Source organism: Phocoena phocoena, chromosome 1 (genome assembly GCF_963924675.1).
Source record: "Phocoena phocoena chromosome 1, mPhoPho1.1, whole genome shotgun sequence".
NCBI lineage: Eukaryota > Metazoa > Chordata > Mammalia > Artiodactyla > Phocoenidae > Phocoena > Phocoena phocoena.
In genome coordinates this window covers 6,831,981-6,856,186 of record NC_089219.1, presented here as the reverse complement: position 1 = coordinate 6,856,186, position 24,206 = coordinate 6,831,981, and the positions used below count along the sequence as shown (strand labels likewise).

Genomic DNA, 24,206 nt, shown 5'->3' with positions numbered 1-24,206 from the left:
AGTGCATTTGTTATTTTGGCTGAAAGGAAATAAGCAGGACCCTGCGCTTCCAGAGCAAAGATGGAGCAACAGGACGCAGTCAGGAGGGAAGGGGTAAGTTTGCTGTCGAGACAGCAAGCAGCAGCCCCACGGCAGGGCCTGTTCGGCATTGCTGGGGATGCTCTTCGGAGCTCTGTGCACGGCGAGGACCACTGGGGCACCTGCCCCTCAGAGCTCACCCAGCAGCTGGACTTTTACAGGGACTAGAGAGAGGAGACATTTAGACACATTGAGATTTAGAGGTTCTTTGGGCTGGGACCGAAATGATGAGACTCAAAGGATGAGTTTGTCACAACTTCCCTCACTGTAAGAACTTGAGGTGAAGGGCTTCGGAAACCAGCAACAAAATCCTTACACATGGCCTGTGAGAGTTTTTTGATTTGTTTTGATTTTCGCTTCAGGGCATTTTCACTAACCTTTTCAGCAGGTGAAGAGCTAAGCCAGCACGAAAAGAAGATAGAGAAGATGTTGCAGGATTTGAATTGAACTCAGAGGTTCCCTCCCTTTTAGATAAGCAGAATCCTTTTCTTTTAGAGACGAAAGATTTTTCTGAACCTCTTCCCACCCACCCTTGGCCTCCATATAATTGTCGTTGTACTTTTAGAGTCTTTTTTTAAATAAATTTTTTTAATTTTTATTTTTTTGCTGCGTTGGGTCTTCACTGCTGCACACGGGCTTTCTCTAGTTGCGGCGAGCGGGGGCTACTCTTCGTTGCGGTGCGCGGGCTTCTCATTGCGGTGGCTTCTCTTGTTGCAGAGCACGGGCTCTAGGCGCGCGGGCTTCAGTAGTTGCAGCATGCAGGCTCACTAGTTGTGGCACACGGGCTTAGTTGCTCCGCGGCATGTGGGATCTTCCCGGACCAGGGCTCGAACCCGTGTCCCCTGCATTGGCAGGCGGATTCTTAACCACTGCGCCACCAGGGAAGTCCTAGAGTCTTTTGATTGAGGAAAATGCATAAGGACAGAAAGGTAACATAAATTTATTAACACTTTTAAGAAATTTGCATTTTATTCATCACAACAGCATCTGCTTATATTGATGGGGGAGGTACTTATTTGTGCAAATTATTATTTATTCAGTCGTGGACAAGAGAGCCTTGCCATAGACAGGTTGGGTCCATGCTCTGTAGCTCACAGATTGAGGACAGGTCTGAGAGGTAGAAGTACCTGGGATTCATTCCTGCTCCATCCTATTCTAGCTGTGGGAACTTGGGCAAGTTATTTAACAGCTCTGTGCCTTGGTTTTCTCACCTGTAAAATGGGAATAATAACCATACCACCTCAGAGGGATGCTGGAACAAGTAAGTGAGATCACGTGTGTAAATTACCTAGCACAGAGTGGATCCCCCATAAGTGTTATTATTGTGTGACCATCCTTTAGAGCAGAACACTACTGACTTTGGGGGCCGGATAGTTCTTTGCCATGGGGGGCTGGCCTGGGTGTTGAGCAGCATCCCTGGTGTCTGCTCACTAGATGCCAGTAGCACTCTCGCCCACGAGATTGCCTGCTTTAGAGATTACTGCGTCACTCCACAGGGATTGTCTTGTGGACTTCATGACAAGAAGAACGTGTTAGGTCAAATGTTATCGCCTCTATTTTATAGAAAACGAGCTGTGAGGTAATAAGAACTCAGGGATTTGGGGGTCGGGGGGTCCTGGTCTGGTCTGTGCCGTCTCTTCAAAAGAAGTGCACCGCCCAGCTGTGCCCCCGGGTGGGGCTGCAAAAGAACAGAAACACCCTGCGTGGTGGTCCCTGAAAACGCACGATGCATTTTGAAAGGAGATGATTAAACGGTCACATGCAAAAGATATGGGCTGATCACAAACACCTGCTCCTGCAGTCCCCCAAGGAAGGGGGCCTCCTCCAGGGATCCATCCAGGGGGATGCAGGCTGCCCCTTCCCAGGTGCCTGAGGGCAGACCTGGCCCTTTGGGTGAATATATGCCGGGTGTCCCAGGAGACGTCAAAACAGAACTATTCCAGTGGTGACTGTAAAAGAACCTTCAAATCACAAAAGTGAAGCCAAGGAGGGATTTAGGAGCTGAGTGGAAGTGGGGGGGCCAGCTCAGGCCACAGAGGCTGGGCTGCCAGGGGCCGCTCAGGGCTGGTGGGGAGGGCCTGGCTGGCTGTCCCCTGGTGGCTGTGTGACCACGGCCTCACTGGACTTTGGGTTCCTCATATGTAAAGAGAAAAGACATGAATCTGGTGTGCATCAAGGACTTTCCGCCGGGAAAAAGGACTCTTGGCCTGAAAGAAACAAATAAGATGATTAGAAAAAAAATGCCAAAATGCTTTGGAAAGTGAAAACAGAATTTTTCGTGGAGTGTCTCCACCACCAACTAGTTTAGTGTCGTTGAGCTACTAACTTCCCCTCTGGGTCCTCATTGTTAATAATTAATATTGATAGCAAACCGTGATATAATGTGTAATGCTTGGAGTGTGTACCACCACGAGCCAGCTGCGGGCCTGTTTCACATATACGAACTCACTTATTCCCCATATCAGTCCTGTGAGGAAGGCAGTATCATTGTCCCCACTGTACAGATGAAGGAGCCAAGACACAGAGAGGTTTAGTAGCTGGCCCTAGGCCACACAGCCAGCAGCAGGAGAGGCAGGATTCAACCCCTTGCTCTTGGGCTGCAGTGGCCACGCTGTAAACCCCCCCGCAGCGACAACACTTGGCCCCTCCAGCTCTAAAATGTTATGACGTTTGTCTCTCCTCTCTCCCCTCGTCACTCGGACCTCAAGGAATGTTTGTGAAACTTTGGGTTCATTCCGTAGTGTGATACAGTGACTTATAGTGTTAATAATTCATAGGGACTCACTTTTCCAGGCATATTTGCATTCTGACTGGAGACGCCTGACAAAGAAAAGTCTGAGACGGAGAGTGTCTCTCTGGTGGTAGAAAGAGAAATTGGAGACAAATTCCTAAGAGAGAAATGGTTTGGGTGGGGCTTTCTTCCCAGAGAGCTTGAATCACACCCTGTCAGAGGGCTAGCCCTAAAGGTGGTTGCTTCACTGAAGTCTCAGAATGTTCTCAGCATTTTGAAAAACAGGAAGCCAGTTTACCTTGGGCATGAGGGATTTGGTTCCTAGTTTTTCTCAAAAGCACAGTTCATAGTCCCGGCTTCCCTTGGCCTCTGAGGAGGGTCCCCTCTCATGTCTCGAGGACACTGAGCCATTTGTCATTTTCAATAAGATGGTCAGAGACCTGGACATCCTCCCTCATGCCCTAATCCTGCCCAGTACCAAATTCTATTTTTTCCCCTCTTGGAAAGGAAAGAAAAGGAAAAGAGAAAGAAAAAGAAAGCTTAAGCCCTGAATTTCTCTTACATGCCTTTTTTGTATAGTAACTTTATTGAGAATATAACTCCCAGACCATACAATTCACCCCTTTAAAGTATATAATTCAATATATATTCACAGAGTTGTGTATCCATCACCACAATCAATTTTAGAACATTTTCATCACCCCTAAAAGAAACCCCCTACCCACTGACAGTCACTCCGCATTTCCCCCCATCTCCTTCTCTTCTCCCCCAGCCCTGGGCAATCACTGATTTATCTCTGTCTCTGTGGACCTGCCTATTCTGGACATTTCACATCGATGGAACCAGGTGGTCTTCTGTGACTGGCTTCTTTCACGTAGCTTGTGTTCAAGGTTCATCCACTTTGTAGCGAGTATCACTGCTTCATTCCTTTTCATGGCTAAATAATATTCCATTGCATGAATATCCCGCATTTTGCTTATCAGTTCATCAGCTCATAGACATTTGGGTTGTTTCCACTTTTTGGTTATGATGAAAATGCTGCTATGAACATTTGTGATCAAGTTTGCATGAATATGTGTTTTCATTCTCTTGGGTATATACCTAGGAGTGGAATTGCTGGGTCATATGTTTACTCTGTGTTTAACTTTTTGAGGAACTGCCGGACTCTTTTCCAAAGTGGCTGCACCATTTTACAATCCCATAAGCAATGTGAGAGGGTTCCAATTTTCTCAGCATCCTCATAAACACATTTACCTCTCTTGTTGGTTTTAACCATCCTAATGAGTGAGAAGTGGTATCACGTTGTCGTTTCGATTTCCATTTTTCTCGAGGGGTACCGCATCCCTTGATTTTACTTCCTAAATAGTCCTCAAAGCGGTACCTCTTGCTCCCCTGCCTCAGCCACTCCCCTACCCGGGCCCCCATCCTCTCTCAGTCACTTTCCTGACTCCCCTCTTTAACCACTTCTGTGGATTTTCTTCATAAAACTTACTCCAGTTCTAGTTTCATTATTAAATTATTATGAAGTTTAAAAAAAAATGTCTGTCTTTCCCATTGGACCACAGTCTTCCTGAGGGCAGCTGTTTTGCTCACTGGACTATAGCATGGTACACAGATCATAGACAGCTGTCAATAAATATGCAATGCAATGTTTATTGCATCGTCCATGAAAAAAAATTAATCAACGGTCAATCTAAGAAAGAAATGAAATTTTTATTCGACCCAACCTGAGGATTATAACCTGGCAGCCAGTCTTTCAGAAAGCTCTGAGGGGGCTTCCCTGGTGGCACAGTGGTTGAGAGTCCGCCTGCCGATGCAGGGGACACGGGTTCGTGCCCCGGTCCGGGAAGATCCCACAAGCCGCGGAGCGGCTGGGCCCGTGAGCCATGGCCGCTGAGCCTGCGCGTCCGAAGCCTGTGCTCCGCAACGGGAGAGGCCACAACAGTGAGAGGCCCGTGTACCACACACACACAGAAAAGAAAGCTCTGAGGACTGTTCTTCCTGTTAGAAGTCAGAGCACAGTCATATAATTTTTGAGACGAAGTGTTATACATCAAAGTAACATATGACAGTTTACATAGTCTACCGAGGTGAGTAGTGAGTTTGAGTAGTGACCCCTTACAGGATTGGGAAAGGAGTGTTATCTGCTAAGGATTTAGCTTGCTGGTGCCAGGAGGGTATTGTTTGTTGTCGTTGTTTTTCTTTCTTTGTGTGAGTAGGCAATCCTGTGTCCTCTACGGGGATCTAGTTAATGTGTAACGCATATGCTTAATGCACACTAAAGGGGAGGGGATAGTAGCTCAAATGGCAGAGAAAATTTTATGTTAAATTTTTCTTTTCCTGCCTTAAAAATACTTTTGTTTCATAAGAATGAAGGCATTTGGACCAGCAAGGTCGGTGAGAACTTGAGAACTTACCCAGAATGTCTTTGCTATTTCCACAAAGGGTGAACCCTGATTCCTACGGGTCCTTAGAATGTGCCTATGGCTTGAATTCAAGGAGGAAGCCAAGGAATAGAAGTTGAATTATGTGCTCTAGGCTTAGACACTCTACAGCGTGAGGTCTCTGATAATTTTTGCTAGAATCCCATAAAAGCAGTCAGAGAGCTAGCTATCCACGTACCTGGCAGGATCCCCCCGGTCTGGGCCATGAGCCCCGGGACACCAGCCAGCTCCCGCACTGAGCTTGGCCAAGGACTTCAAACCTTAGGACCCATCAAAGTGGAATGTTGGAGTTGCACCTGCAGTATGAATGAAGCCTGGTGCATTTACAGCTTGTCATTTACTGGAAAGGGAATTAGAAGAGGAGAAATTTTAGTCAACATTTTTTTTCCTTCCTCGCCTCCTTCCCTCCCCTCCTTCCTTCCTCCCTTCCGCCAAATCAAGCAATAGGACAGCTATAGGGCAGGGCTCTTTGTTTTCTTCTCCACTATATCCCTAGTAGCTAGAACCTAGAACCATGGCTGGCTCACAGTGGGTGCTCAACGTGTGAATGAATGAATGAATACCTAGAGCACTTCAGGAGGTGAAGTGTAACATGGTTGGCCCTATGCTACCTCCTGGGTGGGGTTTTGGGGGTGGGGTGCGTATGCCTACTTGCGTACCCCCTGCCTTTAGAAAACACAGTGTAGCAACAGCCCGGGAACCCGCCTCCCCTCCTGGGCACCATCCCCTGCTCCCCCCACTTCTGTCACCTGCTGCCCCCCTGGCCCGAGGGGGTGGTGGGGCCTGAGGAGAGACTGGAAACCAGAGCCCGTTGCTCCTTGATAGGCTGCCTTGTCTGTGGCTCTTATCATCTTTACCAGAAACTTCCTGTGAATTAAGCATTTGTTAATTATTTGGTGGAAGAGGTGAGATGGGCAAAGTTTCACTTGCGGTTCTGCTCTTGACCAGGACTCCTGTGGGTCCTGCACCTGCTCTGTGGGGTCGGGGAGGGGGTCACTAGCTCAGCGGTCCCCCCCGGGCATGAGGCGAGGCCCAGGTGCCCACTGTTTCTCTGCCTGTCCTGCTCCTACTTGCCTCTCTCAAGAGGTTCCCCCTTAGATTCGGAGGGATGCTGCCCAGGGGAGACATGAGGACCTCAGCTCACCACCAGAGGGGCTGAGTCTCATGTGATGGGGACCTCGGTTGTAGTACAGGATGAAGGGCGTCAATGGTGGGTTCAGAGAGCCCAGGCCCACCCCAGTCAGTGGATTCACCTCCACAGCTAGACGCTTCCATAATGAATCCTTGCAATAACTCCGAGAGGTGTTATTATCCTAACGCTAAAGATGAGGAAACTGAAGTTCACAGAAATTAAGCCAGAAAGTGGCAGTGAGCAAATTCAAACTGAGATCCGCAGATTCTAAGAGCAAAGCTCTTTCCACTTTTATTTTTCTCCCAATTTTCATTCTTTTACTAATGAATTCCCACGTGTCATTAAAGATTGTCTTAAATGAGTGTTCAGTTACCCAGGTGTCAAAGGGGATATCGTCACAGAATGTGTGTGTTTAAGAGTCCCCAGAAATCTTTAAATTTAAATATTTCTTTCACCATGCCTTCTGCCTCTTAGAGCAACAGTCCAGAGGCTAAAGGAAGTTAATCAGTGGCCCTAAAAAATTAAAAATTTTCCACTTTCTCTCTGATTTTGGGGGGGGCTGTGTTTGAGGCAGTCCCTGAGTGCATGTGCTGCAGTCAGCAGAGGCGGTGCCCCGCAGGAACGTCACAGGAGCGGCTCAGACATGAGGCGGCGTGTTGGAGGGGGTGACCCTTCGGTTTTGTTGAGACCCAGTGGTTCTCAACCGGGGGCGATTCCCCACCTGCCCCCAGGGACATTTAGCAACGTCTGGAGACATTTAGGTTGTCCCAGATGGGGTGAGGGGTGTCTCTACAGTGCACACAGGACAGCCTCCCGCAACAAAGGATTATCCAGGCTTAAGTGCTACGGTTAAAGAAACCTGCTCCACCCAAGGTGCGTGGAGGGTAGGTTTCCAGACACGGAGTGGTTGAAAGACCACGGGTCTTCAGATCCCATTACATCCATCTTTCTGCAAGACTCTGAGTAAATCAGGAGCTCCCTGGGACCCCGGGTTGCTTCCTTACCTAAAGCCGTGATCTCTCCTCCTGCAGAGGCTGACACCAGTGCTTGCTCTGGCGACGCTGATAGCCGCCTTTGGGTCATCCTTCCAGTATGGGTACAACGTGGCTGCTATTAACTCCCCCGCCAAGGTAGGTCGCTACGGTGGGCGAGACGCAGCCCCCCGGGAACAGGGGGGCGGGTTTGGAGCAGCCGGTTCCCCGGGTGGCCACGGGGGTGGGACTATACAGACACTGAGGGCACACAGTGGGACCTCAGGTGAAGGGTGGGGGAAACCCATGAAATAAACAGCGCAAGCCCAAGGGACTTGCAGGCACAGGGTCATGGGGACACACCAGGTTCTCGTGGAGAGCCAGGCCTGGCTGGACGCATGGTGGGCTGGCCTCCAGGGGTGGGGGGTAGGTTTGGGGGCACTCTGATCTTCCACAGCCTCGTAATCCACAGCAGAGTCTGGAGGGGCCAGGCTCATCCAGCATTGATTCCGTGATTGGAAGCCTGGAGTCATTCCTTTCTGGGGTTAGAAACATCCTGGGCAGGGACCTCCCTGGCGGTCCAGTGGTTAAGACTCCAAGCGTCCGCTGCAGGGGGCGCGGGTTCGTTCCCTTGTCGGGGAACTAAGATCCCACACGCTGCGGGGCGTAGCCAAATAAATAATAAAGAGAACCAATCAAATTCTTTAAAGAAAAAAAAAGAAACATCCCCGGCAGCTTGCCCATCAGATGCCTCCCAGCCACCCACCCTGCGTGGGTGCCCCCTGCTAATTGCTGTTAATCTTCATTCCTCTCCTCCACTTAATCGTGTTGATGTTCCAACATGCCCAGCTCATCCCATCGGGTGGCCCAACAACTTACACTGTTCTTTCTGCGAAACCAGCTCAAATTATTTTGGTGTTCTGTTTTGCTTTGCTCTCCAGCTCATGAAAGCATTTTATAACGAGACCTACTATGACAGAACCGGTGAACACATAAGCGAATTTTCCTTGACCTTGCTGTGGTCGGTTTCTGTGTCCATGTTTCCCTTTGGAGGCTTCCTCGGCTCCCTCATGGTCGGCCCCTTGGTGAATAAATTAGGCAGGTAAGGCAAGGTGAATGTTCAACTCCCTGAAACTCATAGACCCCATCAGAGTTTAAAACCTGGGCCTAAAGCAGAAATCATTATCATAAAACCGGGTTATGATTGCTGCGATGATCTTTGTTTCCTGGGCTTCCCTGGTGGTTGTTTCCTAATGTGGTTAAGAAGACCAGACATTGACCAAGTGTTTGAGGACTTAGGCAATGAAGGTCTCAGGGCTGGAGTTGGGTGGGGGTGATGGGTCTCAGGGTCTGGGGTGGGCATGGAAAGAGCAGAGAGTGCTTCAGAGATCAGGACTCACTCCCGCTCTTACCCTCTCTTGCCTTGAAATCGTCCTTTCCAAAACTTCCTTTTGGCCTTTAGAAGAGTCAAATGCCAGATGGCATGGCCAAGACATCAGGCCCAATGCAGACCATAGACTGATGCTCCTGAACCCTGCTTCCTAAATGAACACAAGCTAACTGCTCTGTTCTTTTACCTTGGAATCCAGTTACATGCAAAATGTAGCCCAAATTAAATTCCTGTAAAACTCTGAAATGGCTGAGATTAATGTCAAGCCCTTCGGTGTGAGACCGTGTGGTCCCAGGGCGACCCTCACTGTGAGTGTCATCAGTGGCAAGAGCAGAGCTTAAATCTTTGCCCCTAATTCTAGAAGCATCAGAGATTCTGTATTTGATTCCAAGAAAGGTCCTTAAGCCCTCCCCCCCGCCTGGTAAATTCCATGGGCATGAGAGAGCAAGCAGCCTTGTTATGAACAGTATTTCAGAGTTCTTCCCCTCCAGGCCCCTCCCTTCGAGGATGGGCACACGGAGGCGGGTTGAGGTAAAGTGCCCGTTCTCAGCCACAGATCTAGTGAGCTCAAGGCCAGACCCCAGACCTTGGTTCCTTCTCCAGTCTTTTTCCAAAAGAATCTGAGAATAGAAACATACAAGCTGTGATTCAGGATCGAAGGTCCTGAAGTCTTGCTGGGAGGTTGGTGTTGAACTCACAGTTCTCCCTGTGGACCGCCGGTGGGCAGAGCATCAGTCAAGTCAGACCTGCAGGATGCTTCTGAGTGAAGGACTAGCCGTCTGGTCTGAAGACGCAGCTGACAGTTGCTAGTCCAATTGAAAATGTGATAAGTGCTATTCAGTTGTTTGTGGTTTTCTTAAAGATTTATCAGTGTTCTTTAAATATCAGTAGCAGCTAACAATTAATTGATGGGTTCCTACTTGCCGGCCTCTATCGTAAGTGCTTTTAGGAGATATTAATTGCACTAATCCTTACAAAAGCCCCATCCCCTTTTCACACATGGGAAAAGGAGGCACAGAGGGTGCTGGGAGGAAATTTCACTTCTGAGCACATCGTGCCAGTAACGTCCACACTGTACTCTGTTGTATCCGGCACACGTCTTCTCAATCCGTTGCCTTATTTATTTATTTTATTTATTTCTTTGGTTTTTTGGGTCTTCATTGCTGCACACGGGCTTTCTCTAGTTGCGGCGAGTGGGGGCTACTCCTGTTGCGGTGCGCGGGCTTCTCATTGCTGTGACTTCTCTTGTTGTGGAGCATGGGCTCTAGGCACACGAGCTCAGTAGTTGTGGCACGCGGGCTCGGTAGTTGTGGCCTGCAGGCTCTAGAGTGCAGGCTCAGTAGTTGTGGCGCACGGGCTTAGTTGCTCCGCGGCATGTGGGATCTTCCCGGACTAGGGCTCGAACCCGTGTCCCCTGCATTGGCAGGCGGATTCTTAACCACTGCGCCACCAGGGAAGCCCTGTTGCTTTATTTTTAATTGTACATGTAGTATCTTTTTGATACAAAATCTTTAAATGTTCAAGTGGTCACATTTAACTCATCTATGATTTTTGCTTTTTGTGTCTTAAGACAGTCTTCCCTACCAGGCGTCATAAGGATTATCTTCTATAATTAAAAAAATGATTTTACAATTTTGTCTTTCCCAGATAGATCTGGGATAATTTTATTTTGTATGTAGTAGGTGAATGGAGAGGGAAGGCCAATTTTATTTTAATTTTTTTCCATGTAAAAAATCACTTACTCTCAAATTTATCTTAGTTATTCATGTTCCTTTAGTCTTCTGTGTTAATTTTAAAATCAGCTTATCGAGGGCTTCCCTGGTGGCGCAGTGGTTGAGAGTCCGCCTGCCGATGCAGGGGACACGGGTTCGTGCCTCGGTCCTGGAAGATCCCACATGCCTCGGAGCGGCTGGGCCCGTGAGCCATGACCGCTCAGCCTGCGCGTCCGGAGCCTGTGCTCCGCAACGGAAGAGGCCACAACAGTGAGAGGCCTGCGTACCGCAAAAAAAAAAAAAAAAAAAAAAAATCAACTTATCGAAATCCCTGAAAAAGAATTCTGCTTGGAATCGATGTGGATTTATCATTTAATTGGAGGAAAACTGAACATCCTTACACTGTTGAATCTTCCCTTTCATGAGTAAGCTATGGCTGATTTATTTATCCCAGAACTCATGGCAGTTCCTTGTTTGAGGTTTCATGTCTTTGTCATCAGTTCTGGAAAGTTTTCAGCCATCATTTCTACAGATCTTTTCTCTCCTCCATTTTCTATATTCTTCTGGAAGTTCCTCCGTGCCTTTGTCGTTGTTGTTGTTGTCTGTAAAGAGACTTCTTTAAAAAACTATTTTTCAAAAATTGTGGTGGGAATTCCCTGGCAGTCCAGTGGTTAGGACTCCACGCTTTCACTGCCAGGGCCCGGGTTTGATCCCTGGTCAGGGAACTAAGATCCCACAAGTGGCACGGTGCGGCAAAAAGAAAAAAAGTGTGGTAAATATACACAACATAAAATTTACCATTTTAACCAACTTTTAAGTGTACACGTTGTTTTTTTTTTTCTAATTTTAATTAATTAATTTGGCTGTATTGGGTCTTCGTTGCTGCGTGCAGGCTTTTCTCTAGTTGTGGAGAGCGGGGGCTATTCTTGGCTGTGGTGCGCGGGCTTCTCATTGCAATGGCTTCTCTTGCTGCAGAGCGCAGGCTCTAGGCACATGGGCTTCAGTAGTTGTGGCATGTGGGCTCAGTAGTTGTGGCTCGCAGACTCTAGAGTGCAGGCTCAGAAGTTGTGACGCAGGGGCTTAGCTGCTCCGCGGCATGTGGGATCTTCCCGGACCAGGGCTCGAACCCGTGTCCCCTGCATTGGCAGGTGGCTTCTTAACCACTGTGCCACCAGGGAAGTCCAGTGTACAGGTTTTTGGCATTAAGTACACTCACACTGTTCTGCAACCATCACCACCACCCACATCTCTGTAACTTTTCATCTTACAAAAACGGACACCATGTACCCATTAAACAATAACTCCCCTTTCTTGTCTTCCCCTAAGTCACCAATCAACTTTCTGTCTCTGTGCATTTGACTACTCTAAGGACCTTGTATGAATGAATCCTACAAGATTTGTCCTTTTGTGACCGGGTTATCTCACTTAGCCTAATGCCCTCAAGGTGCATTCATATTGTAGCACGTGTCAGAATTTCTTTCCTTTTAAGGCTGAATAATACTCTGTTGTATGAATATACTACATTTAGTTTATCCACTCATCTGTCGATGGACATCTGGGTTGCTTCCACCTTCTGGCTCCTGTGACTAGTGATATTATAATCCTCCCTATCTTAATATGTCATACTTCCCATCTTCTCTCTCTCTCTCTCTGTTGCTTTCTATGTAACTTCCTCAGGTCTGCCTTCCTCTTCATTAATTCTTCCCTCAGCTGCAATTCACCTACTACGTTTTTATTTCAATGACTATATTTTTCATTTCTAAGTTTTATTCATTTGCTTTTAAGATCTATCTTTTTTGCTATTGTTTTGGGTAGTTCTGTTTTATGTATGTTCTTGTTCCTTCTATAGTATGCTTTTGATTCCTTATTTTATGACACTACTCATTTAAAACATATTTTATGGCTTCTATCTAACCCTGTTGTCTGACGCTGTGCGGTTTGTATGTGCGGCCTCTTGCAGGTGGTGGATTGTCTTGTGTGTCCTGTAATGGTGATGCTTCATCTCAGGGGGTGGGGGTCCTTGGCTGGGGGACTCCTGGGGAGCCCAATGGGAGGAGCTTCTCCAGAGAAGCTTTCCCTTTGCCTTTGTCTGGTTCTCCAGGGCCCAAGTCCAACTCCAGTCTTGACTTAAATTGGACTGTTTTGTAAGTTTTATTAAGTTTGATTTTTTATAGGTTTTCAGGAGATACCCTTTATCAGCTTACATAAGTCCCCTCATTTTTATAGTTTGTTAAGGTTTTCTTTTAAATCATGATAGATATCAAATTTTATCGACTTGTTTTGTTACTTCAATTGTTGATCCTATATTTTTCCCCAGTACAATCTTTAATATGGTGTTTTTAACCTTGAAAGAGTCTTATATATGCTGTTGAATTCAATTGGCTAATATTTCATTTAGGATTTTCACATCTACGTTGATAGGTGAGATTGGCCTAAACCTTTCCTTTAATGTCCTCATCCAGTCTGGGTTTCAAGGTTACACTAAAATCATGTTAGTTTATGGTTGCAGGACCCTTTACTGTATTGTAATACGCGAGCCTTTCCCTCTGTTCCCCACTACTGATGCCCTCTGCACTGAGGTCATTTACATCTGCTCCCACAGAGAATATTCCCACACCACGCCATGCACTGGACCTGTATCCATCTTAGGTCAACAGCAAATCGAACAACACAACAGCAACTGCTGTAACTGAGTAGATGCTCGGCAAACATTTGTTAAAGGAGTGGCAGATCCTTAAACCAAACCAACTGGTATTTTGTCCTCTGCAGAAAAGGAACCTTGCTGTTCAACAACATCTTTTCCATCGTGCCTGCGATCTTAATGGGATGCAGTGAAGTTGCCAAGTCATTTGAGATGATAATTGTGGCCAGACTTTTGGTGGGAATATGTGCAGGTAAACCATTCTGTGATCCGGGATGGTCAGAGGGAGGGAGAACAGGCACCTGGGGTCTGAACCAATCTGGGGTCTCTGAAGCATATAGGGTCAAGCTGTTCCTACATCTCTGCTGTGTGTAGACGCTTAAGCCCCTGCGTTATAGGGATGTGTGTGGACCGCGGGCAGATGTTCACTGTGGAGTTTCCTGTGAAGAAAGCTGTTCTTTGAAAGACTGAGATACAGGATCTTAGGACAGGACTGGTCCTTCCAACCACTCCTTTATCTCAATGTTTTCTAAACTGCAGGTTGGGATTGATACTGACCAGGGTTCTTGGCCTTCCCCAATCAACAGAAATTGGCTAGAGGCCAGACAAGAAATACAGGCAAGGCTTTGTTGGGGCCCCTGCAGCCGCAGGAGGGAGCAAAAACAAGTAACAGCTTCCCTTGCTCAGTCCCCGAGGTGGGGGGCGAGCTCGTTCCTTATATGGCGTGAGGGAAGAGGTGTGTCCAGGCATCAGGCCAGGGGGGTGGCTTGGGTGTTTTGCCCACCCCTTTGTGCTGTTGAGTGCAGGGGGCATGCGCAGTACTCTGCTTTTGCTCAAGACACCCAGTGTTTTCTCCTGGCTCTTCAGAGGTGACAGTTGGGTTTTCTTTGGTCTTTTTGTATCTTGTTGTCCAGAAGTTGCCCCAACTACACATGCACACAGTTATTTTCAGTCCCTTATAGTTTCTCTGCCGCTTGTGGCTCAAGGAGATTGTCCAGGTGCGAGCACTGCAGCAAAGGGTCCCAGATCCCAGCCTGTCTCAGGATCAGTTGGTGGGTGGTGACGTCTGTTTAGCAAACAGTATTTTCTTTTTTTTTTGCTTTTAACTAGGGTAGACTGTGTCACATGTAGTAAAGATAAGGATTGTCTTTTTCTGTGTGTGGTACGCGGGCCTCTCGGCCCAGCCGCTCCACAGCACGTGGGATCTTCCCGGACCGGGGCATGAACCCGCACCGCCTGCATTGGCAGGCGGACTCCCAACCACTGCGCCACCAGGGAAGCCCAAGGATTGTCTTTTGAAACGTTGTTTCAGTTCTTTATCTTTATACATATGTGAGAACCAAGTTGGATGTAAAATGTATTTCTGTATTTTGCACCGTGAGTTGTGGTCAAAAAAGCTTGAGAAATTATCAAATGCATGAATCCCTCTACCAGAAAAGGGTTAATGGTAGTAACCTCTCCAAAGCCATTCTGCCCAGGCCGGGTTTCCCTGGTTATAGAAAATTCCCCCATGATGGCTTCAGACTGAAGAGACATGGTTCAGCCATGCCGTGGCCTTCCTTCAGGTTGGCTTCCTCTGTAGGCAGAAGGGCCAGGGCCGTCGAGGCAAGCGAGGTGCCCACTCTCGGGGCCGTGCACTGCAGGGTGGGCCCCCAAGGGTAAGCGCCCCTGGAAATGCTGCACCCTGGACACTTCACTCGCCCCCCACCAGGCTGTGGCACTTTCAAGTGACTCGTTCTCCTTCCAAACACAGGGATGGGGATGAAGAAGGGATAATTTGGCTGGATGTCAGCAAACCCCTTCCCTGGAGTTTACTGACAATAGAGGAGACAGCAAGGAGCCTGGTATTTGGGGAAGTGGCGAGGGATTGCAGGGCTGGGGAGATGAAGAGGAAAACAAGATTCCCGAAGACAGAAGAGGTCACCGCAAGGAGGGACTGATGGGCCCCCTGGCAAACTTCATTCATTCTAGCTTTCCCTGAGAGCACCCGGACATTCATCTACCATCTGGCCAGGAGTCCCGAGGTGCCTGGCCCTGCTCCTGCACTTTTTCCCTGCAGCCGGGCTCAGCTTTATGAAAAATGGACGATTCCTGGAAGTTGTCAGCTGCGGGCAGGTGCTGTGACGTTTCTATTGACAGCCAACAATTCAGAGTTGGTTCCAAAAAAGAAATGTTAGGCTCCAATAGAAAAATCACAGTTTAACATCCCAACCTTTGCTTTTTTTTTTTTTGGCCATGCCACACAGCTTTCCGGATCTTAATTCCCCAGCCAGGGATTGAACCCAGGCCCTCGGCAGTGAAAGCACAGACCACTGGACCGCCAGAGAATTCCCAACTAACCTTTGCTTTTAAATAAGCATGACTTCTGGTCAACAGTTCTCAAACTTTTTGGCCTCAGGACCCCTTTACACTCTTAAAATTATTGAGGGTTCTAAGGAGCTCGTATGTGTTATACTGATCAATATTTACCATGTTAGAAATTGCAACCGAGAAATGTATTAATTCATTTTAAGATAGTAATAAGAAGCCCATTACATGTCTTTATGAAAATAATTCTATTTTCTAAAACAAAAAAATTTAGTGGTATTGCTTTACATGTTTGCAAATCTCTTGAATGTCTGGCTTAACAGAAGACAGCCAGATTCTCAAACCTGCTTCTGTGTTCTGTTGGTGTGACGTCAGAGAGCATGTGATCTCTGGAAAACTGGTCAGGGAACGAGATTGAAAAGGACAAGTAACATCTCAGGATGGTTCTGAAAACAGTTTTGATCTTACAGACCCCCTGAAAGGTGACACCTGAAAGGTGTCAGGAACCCCCTGTGTCTTCAGGTCATACTTGAAGAACTCCAGCAGAAGCCTAATCTATTTGCTGTTCATTCCTTCACATATTTCCTGAAAAGTCAGGAAAGTGTGTCATCAAGCCCCGTAGTACTTAGACACCCTAAAAACGAAGTAAACGGCCACTCTGACCAAGCGGGTTCAGGGTCAATGCAGCTTGGACCCCCAGATGCTCAGTTTGCTGGTTTGCTGTTACTCAACATCTTTGGTAAGAACGCTTCAGACTTTCACTAATGGAATTTAAACTTTAAAAGCTTCTTCTCTGGCTTTGGTGTCAGAACAGGCTGGCCGGGGGTTGCCCCAAGGAGTTGTTTTTTAAGACAGAATGAGACTGTTTTCCACCGACATGAAGGGAATCCCATCTCTTCACAAACCCCCTGGTGTTGGTCTCTCCAGTGTTGCTATTAACTAAGTTCAGAAGCACTTGGCCTTGAGAAGCGGCCACCAGGGCCTGAATGGTGACCGGGCAACACGAGGGCGTCGCTTTCTCCATAGCCCTTTGGGCACTGGGCCTGCAGGGCCACCCCCGCCCCTCCACCACACAAGACACCTAAGAGCTGCTCTAAAGACTGTCCGTCTTTGTCTGAAAATCAGAAAGAATTGGTATTAATTAATGAACTGTGATGCCCTTTTAAAATATTAAGCAGAATCCCACTACTGGGCATATACCCTGAGAAAACCATAATTCAAAAAGAGTCAGGTACCACAATGTTCATTGCAGCACTATTTACAATAGCCAGGACACGGAAGCAACCTAAGTGTCCATCGACAGATGAATAGATAAAGAAGATGTGGCACATATATACAATGGAATATTACTCAGCCATAAAAAGAAACAAAATTGAGTTATTTGTAGTGAGGGGGATGGACCTAGATAGAGTCTGTCATACAGAGTGAAGTAAGTCAGAAAGAGAAAAACAAATACCGTATGCTAACACATATATATAGAATCTAAAAGAACAAAGGTTCTAAAGAACCTAGGGGCAGAACAGGAATAAAGATGCAGACGTAGAGAATGGACTTGAGGACACGGGGAGGGGGAAGGGTAAGCTGGGACGAAGTGAGAGAGTGGCACTGACATATATACACTACCAAGTGTAAAATAGCTAGTGGGAAGCAGTCACATAGCACAGGGAGATCAGCTCAGTGCTTTTCGACCACCTAGTGGGGTGGGATAGGGAGGGTGGGAGGGAGACGCAAGAAGGAGGAGATATAGGGATATATGTATATGTATAGCTGATTCACTTTGTTATACAGCAGAAACTAACACACCATTGTAAAGCAATCAGACTCCAATAAAGATGTTTAAAAAAAAAAAAGCCAAAAGAATAATAATAATAAAATACTAAGCAGAGATGTCCTTGGGCAGAATTGCAGAGCTGAAAACTTGGCCGTCAGTTTCCTCTTACCTCAGTGCTATAAAATACCCTCCCATCACCAGCAGCTCCAGCCTCCCCTCACCCCACACCATCTCCCTTGGTCTGCCCTTGGCCACAGCCTTCCTCTCAGACCCCACGTCTTTCTGAGCACCAGCTGCCTCTGGCTCCACGTGCGATACTTGGACCAGTAACAGCCCATCTGACCTTCCTCCCAGACCCCCAACCTTTCACTGGACTTTGAGGAGAACTAAATGGGATAATATCTATGAAAATACTTTAGAGCCTATTAAATTTTCACCTATTCATAAGGGGGTCAGATATCAGTAAGATGGGAAAACCAACAAGTTCAAATACTGAGGTGTCAGAAGTAGTTCAGTCATTACACAAATCCCAGAATGCAGTTAGTCTACAATATATATTTAAGTTTTCAACGCTTACTGACAAATAAAGCTTGTGCTTCGATGTCTATGCATCAGCTTATTATGTAATATACAGTCTCAGAAGGTAAAGCTGGTGGGCAGGGGTCCTTGGACTTCTAGTAACAGGTTCCCCCCCGCCCCCCACCGCCGCCCCGAGGAGCAAGACAAGAGAGAGAGTCTAACCACACCTGGGCTTTTCCTCTCCGAGACCAAGCCAATCAGGAGGGAAGACCTGAGGTCCGGGTGGCCTGTGTCCCCAGGTGACACCAGTCTGGAAGCAAACGCACTGTCCATGAACTTCTTTGGTCAGACTATTTTCTCTTAAAGTTAAAAGGCCTAAGAATTACAAGAGGGTGGTTTGCTTAGTCCTGCAGTTTTGAGACAGTTTCAGTCCAACTAATGCGATTGCTGAGGAAGAATAAATGTATTTGAAGACAGAGCTCATCCCTGCCAGATTAATGTTTCCTGATGGTGTCTTTATTTCACCCTCCCTCCCAGGTCTGTCTTCCAATGTCGTCCCTATGTACTTAGGGGAGCTAGCCCCTAAGAACCTGCGGGGGGCCCTGGGGGTGGTGCCCCAGCTCTTCATCACCGTCGGCATCCTCGCGGCCCAGATCTTGGGTCTTCGGAGTCTCCTCGCAAACGAAGAAGGTGAGCTCAGGACACCTCAGACCCCCAGCCCGTTCCTGTGAGCTGGTCTTTTCTCTCTAAATGACGGGGCCCCTGCACAGCCCTGACCCCACGGTGCCGAGCCAGAGGTTGCCCAGAGCGGGCCTGAACAAGTTGGTGGGGACAGACAGACTGACGTTCTCTAGTCCCTCTTGGGACACGGATGAGGGCGTGAGGGCGCAGGAGGTGCTGCTATCTTTCTCTTGGTTGCTTGGTGGCTGTCACACAGGGACCCGGGGCGTGGTAATGACGGCCACCAGGGTGCCAGGCTCTGTGCTTAAGGCCTCCGGCACCATTGCTCTGGAGCCTCCCAGCAATGCAGCTGCCCAGGGGCCCGTGATCATCCCATCGCAGACCAGGAAAGAGGGTCACAAGACCCAGCCTCCGTGGGTGAGGTGGTGAGTCTCAGGGCTGGTATCCACACCAGACCCAGACTTCGGAACCGCACACCCCCCCCACCCCAAGAGCCTGGGGCCTGGCACATAGTAGGTGCACAGCAACTCATAACTGTCGTTGTTCTTGTCTGACCTCCCTTTTTTTCATCTTGGGTCTCGAACCTCTGAAAGGGAAATCACCACTAACAAAGCACCAGTCAAAACGTATGGGCCAGACACGAAGTCTTTTATATAATCCATTTAATCCTCCAAACAACCTATGAAGCATGTACTATTACTATACCCATTTTACAGGTGCAGAACCTGAGGCATAGAGAAGTTGGATCACATGTCCAATGTCTCCTTAGGACACAAATGCAGGCAGTGCAGGCCTGAGTCTGAGTTTAGCTACCAGCTCTCCCACCTTTCAATCGCCCTTGTAAAGAGCTGGGCCCAGGAGTGGAGGAGCTAGGTTCCTGTCTCCCGCTGATGGCACGTAACCAACCAGCTGCACCCAGAAAACAGCCACGGATCCCTGGCACCTGCGAATTGCTCTGTGGTGTGTGGGAGGGAGCCATGGTTCCACCCAGGGAGGGGGTCTCAGAGAGGGCCTGGGCTTGGGGGGCGGCGAGTAGGACCAGCATTCCAGATGTGGGCAGAGGGGATGGAAGCATAAAGTTCTTTGTGCATGCAGGGAGCTGCAGGTGTGGTGGTGGACTCTCACTTTGTCCCTCCATCCTTTATGGTGACTATTCAGCCCTCGGTACCCTCCTCTAGACAAGAGTGTGGAGGGCAGGGCTTGGCCTTCCTCATCTTTGAATCTCTGGCGCAATTCATGGCACATACTAGGTGCTCAGTGAAGAAGGAAGGAAGGCCAGAGAGAATAGTGTCAGAGTTCTTGGAAGCGAGTGGGCAGTCACAGCACAAAGGCTGCATAGAAGTCACGGGGGTCAAGATTGGAACAGGGTGTCTGGGTTTGGCAGTTAGGGGTCACTGAGGTCTCATGAGAAGAGTTTCAGTGTAGGGGGCGGGGGCGGGGCCAGAGGGCAGACGGCAACGGCCCGAATGGCAGGCACGTCTATACTCACTGTAGTCTGTGCAAGGGTGATAGAAGCGGGACCCGGATCAGCTAGGCCCTGGATTCGGAGCCAAGAGGTGGGAGAAGGTTGGGAGGATAGGGGTTCAGGGTTCAATGTGCCTGAGTTCGAATCTCAGCTTTGCTCCAAAATAACTGATCTCGGGCAAGGGGGCTACATGCCCTCCATGCCTCAGTGTTTGCAGGTGTAACATGGGCTTGATCCTGGTGCCTGCCTCCTGACATTGCTATGATGGGGAAGTGGGCTACATGTGAAAAGCCATTAGACTCTAGTGCCCGGCACGCAGATGTCTGCAGTTATCACCTCCTCATAGGAGAAAAGGGGGTGAGTCGGGCATTCACAGCTCCTAGATGGAGCCTGAACCACTCATTCACTTATTTAACTGTTTTTATTGAGTGATGTAACATATATAAGGATCCAGAACTAGAACCACGCCGGCCCCCTGTGCACCCCTCAATCACAGCCTTCCCGCCCCCAAAGGGAGCCACTGTGCCAACATTTATGATCATCGCATCCTTACTCTTCCCTAGAAGAGTTTCACCACTTTTCTAGAAGATAGAGTTAATTTTCCCTGTTTCCGGACTTAATACAATGGAACCACGTTGTGTGGAACCACATTGCACCCAACATCGCATCGGTAGGATTGGCTCCTGTCCTGACTCGCTTCATTTTCGCCACAGTATAAAATTCCATCTTATGAATGAGCCGTGATGTATGCATCCATTCTACTGTGTGGACATTCGCCTTGTTTCTGGGTTTTGTTTCTGTAATCAGTGCTGCTCTGCCCTTGTCCTTCTGGTGTCCTGGTGGCCCAGGCATGCGTTCCTGAGCGGGACTGCTGGGTTAGAGCACGTGGGTGTCCAGCATCACTAGCTCCTGCCAGACTGTCCCCTAAAGATGCCACGTGTCCACACAGCGGTGTGGACACTTCCCATCTGCCCACATTCTCGTCAGTGCTTGGTGTTGTCAGAAGTTTTCACTTTGTTCATCTGATAGGTGGGTAGTGGCTAGTCATCAGCATCCATTCTCTAAGTATTTAGAGTGTCCGCTCTTGGTTAGGCACCATCCTAGGTGCTGGGGACAGAAGAGAAGAAAGAAGCTCCAGCTCCAAAGAAAACCAATCAGGATAATGGGCCAGAGCGGCTCCGTGGGGCTGGAGGCGGAGAGAAACAGGAGAGGAGGCTGGGGCGCCAGCTCTCACGTGGGACTGGTTTCCTTGCAGGCTGGCCCATCCTCCTCGGCGTGACTGGGATCCCCGCGGCAGTGCAGCTCCTTCTGTTGCCCTTCTTCCCCGAGAGCCCCAGGTACCTGCTCATTCAGAAGAAAGATGAAGCGGCTGCCAAAAACGGTAAGGCTTTCCCAGGAGACCGGAAGAAACGACGCAGGTTGCGGCATCTTTGCTGGGGGGCGGGGGGTTGCGTGCTTCAGCCCCCAGCGCCCTCTCTGCTCCCTCACCCAGCGCTGAGGGAACTGCGCGGCTGGGACGACGTGGACGCCGAGACACAGGAGATCTGGGAGGAGGACAGGGCCGAGAAGGCCGCCGGCTTCATCTCCGTGCTGAAGCTGCTGAGAATGAGGTCCCTGCGGTGGCAGGTCATCTCCATCGTCGTCCTCATGGGCGGCCAGCAGCTGTCGGGAGTGAACGCGGTACCAGGGCAGCCGGGGCCGGGGCAGCGGGCAGGCACGGGGGCGGGGGCGGGGGCGGGGAGGGATCCGCTGAGGGGTCCAGGCTGCCCGGCCGGCCTCACCAGCCTCGGGGGTGGCCTTCCAGATCTACTACTACGCAGACCAGATCTACCTGAGCGCTGGGGTGAGGGCACAGGATGTCCAGTATGTGACGGCGGGCACAGGCGCGGTCAACATGCTGATGACCATCTGCGCCGTGAGTCCCCCCGGGAGCCGAGTCCCTGTCTGCCACCAAGGATGGAGGGCACCTTGAGAGTGGGGAGTCTTGGCCCAGGAAGGAGCCCGGAGCTCAGTGGCGACATGCCCCTCGGTCCCTCCTCTCTAGCCTCTGGGCTGTCCTCAGATGCCAGCCTGTCTCTTGGGGGGGTGGGCGGTAGCCTGTGGCCCCAAAGATGGAGACCCGTCCCCACCGTCCACTCCGGAAGCTACCGCCGTGAGAGGTGGCTCTTCTCCAACGTCTCACACTGGGGACCACTACCTGTGCCAGGGCCACCGCGTGACAAATGGGGCCCCTGGACTGAGCAGTGCGGAGGCCCGCTGGCCATTCAAGGACACACACACACACACACACACACACACACACACACGGGCGAGCGGGCGCACAGGGGAGGTGGGCCTGCTGAGCCTCCCACGTTTCCTCGCCCTTTCCCTCCAGGTTTTCGTGGTGGAGCTCCTGGGGAGGAGAGTCCTGCTCCTCCTAGGCTTCTCCATCTGCTTCACCGCCTGCTGCGTGCTGACTGCCGCCCTGGCTCTGCAGGTGAGGAAGGGGGCGCCTGGGGGCCTTGCGCCCTCGTGCGCATGCGCGAGTCCGCTGCTTGGGGATCCCGCGCAGCCCCGATCCTCGCCCCAGCAGCGCACTTCCCACTTCCAGCCGGTATTCCAGGGGCATCCAGGTGGCGCTGCTTGTAGAAGGAGGTGCCTGGCGCCCGCCTTCCCAACCCAGGCAGAGCTACTGGCCCTCCGGGAACCGAGAGTCCTGACGCTCCCGTCCCAGGTTGTCTCCGCTTTGCCAGGTGTGATTCAACTCTGTTTTCTCCCCACAGGACACAATATCCTGGATGCCCTACGTCAGCATCGCCTGCATCATCTCCTATGTCATAGGACATGCCCTTGGGCCCAGTATGTACCCCAGAGCTGGTTCTGTGGTTTCACTGCCCCCTCCTGTACCACCAGCCCTAGAAACTGCTGGCCTGAGCTCCTTAGAGAGGCTCCAGGGAGGGGCGAATTCGGCCCAAATGGCTTCTCTGCCTGTGTTCTTGTGGCAGAGGGCTTTGAGCGAGGACAGTAAAGCAGCCTGTGTAGGCTGGAGCACGGTGCCCGTGTGGTCGGCACAGAGAGTCTTACAGGTGGTCATGGGCCCCCTTTAGGGACACCACAGGATGTCGCCTGTTGTGCCCGACTCTTGCTAGGTGCCTTCTCACACTGCTTCTCCACGAGACCAGGAGTCCTGGAGGCACACTGCTCCACCTTGGGCCGGATGCCTCTGGAACCTTGCATGGGCAGGGGCTCCAGGACCCTCTGTGGGCTTGCTCGGCCGGCAGGGAAGACAGCTCTTCCTCTTCTTCCCCAGGTCCTATCCCCGCACTGCTCATCACCGAGATCTTCCTGCAGTCCTCCCGGCCGGCCGCCTACATGGTGGGGGGCAGTGTCCACTGGCTCTCCAACTTCACTGTGGGCTTGATCTTCCCATTCATTCAAGTAAGTGCCACCCAGGGGCCCCAGAGGCCCAAAATACTCAAGCAGTAAATCGAGAACCTTTTCAAGAACGTGAACCCTCTCCCCTCCCACAGGTGGGCCTCGGAGCTTACAGCTTTATCATTTTTGCCATGATATGTGTTCTCACCACCATCTACACCTTCCTGGTTGTCCCCGAGACCAAGTCCAAGACCTTCATAGAAATCAACGAGATCTTCACCAAGATGAACGAAGTGTCAGAGGTGCACCCAGAAAAGGAGGAGCTAAAGGACTTTCCACCCTCTACTACGGGGCAGTAACTCGAGAGGAGGAGCCTGTGAATCAGGTCTGCGTGGAGCTTCCCTCCTGGGCTATGAATCCAGAACTAGGACAAGTCCGGTGTGGAAGGCAGGCCCTGATGAGACTGTCGTAAGGGCTTCTGTGCAGTTCTTAAAGCCAGGCCGTCTCTTTCCAGGTTGACCCATCACCAACCCCAAGGCACGCCGGGCAGCTGTCCCTCAGCCATGCTGGGTCAGCCATTGTGTGGCTCCTGGCAACACCGGCTCTTATAATGAAAGCCATTACCGTGGTGTTGAGATGGAAGGAATCAAACGCGGCCAAAGAAGCTAGTTCTTCTCCAATCCCGTAGTCTTCCGGGGGCCACGGGCCCGTGTTCAGGGTGGAATCCATCCTCTTGTCAGATCCATCTCCAGAAACACTAGTTTTGAAAAGTATGATGTCGTGAGTGATGAAGTCTAGGAATCTGGGAGGCAGGTCCCTGTGGAGACTCTAACCAAGTCAGAGATTATTGTTCCCAGATTATATTATTAGAGGACAATAGGATTGCCTCTGTATATACCCAATAAAACAAATATGATCACTTTTCACCAAGACGTGCTGCTTTTGTGTGAGCCGGTGGAAGGCGGGGGGCATTCCCTGCTCCTTCAGACAGCTTGGCTGCACTGGAGTGT

The 24,206-nt window shown here is 49.8% G+C and overlaps 1 protein-coding gene across 4 annotated transcripts; it reads left to right on the top strand.

Moving 5' to 3' along the window:
* Positions 1-24,121, top strand: SLC2A5 (solute carrier family 2 member 5). 4 transcript variants are annotated; one of them, XM_065898015.1, is made up of 12 exons: positions 1-93; positions 7,417-7,515; positions 8,298-8,458; positions 13,228-13,352; positions 18,234-18,386; positions 21,098-21,223; positions 21,335-21,522; positions 21,647-21,757; positions 22,217-22,318; positions 22,605-22,680; positions 23,132-23,259; positions 23,352-24,121. In XM_065898015.1, the coding sequence occupies exons 1-12, from the start codon at positions 61-63 to the stop codon at positions 23,553-23,555; spliced, it is 1,506 nt and encodes a 501-aa protein (XP_065754087.1). In that variant the 5' UTR covers positions 1-60; the 3' UTR covers positions 23,556-24,121. The 4 variants fall into 4 exon arrangements, with proteins under 4 accessions (XP_065754087.1, XP_065754093.1, XP_065754100.1 ...); XM_065898021.1 differs by having other exon boundaries at positions 61-93; positions 8,298-8,374; positions 23,352-24,009; XM_065898028.1 differs by lacking the exon at positions 1-93 and having other exon boundaries at positions 7,478-7,515; positions 8,336-8,458; positions 23,352-24,009.
* Positions 24,122-24,206: the final 85 nt, after the last annotated feature.

Excerpts from the sequence above, each read along its gene's own strand:
- SLC2A5 (XM_065898015.1), top strand. The coding sequence starts at position 61 with ATGGAGCAACAGGACGCAGTCAGGAGGGAAGGG. Across the intron at positions 18,387-21,097 it reads TCTCCTCGCAAACGAAGAAG|GCTGGCCCATCCTCCTCGGC; the intron begins GTGAGCTCAGGA and ends GTTTCCTTGCAG. Across the intron at positions 21,224-21,334 it reads TGAAGCGGCTGCCAAAAACG|CGCTGAGGGAACTGCGCGGC; the intron begins GTAAGGCTTTCC and ends TCCCTCACCCAG.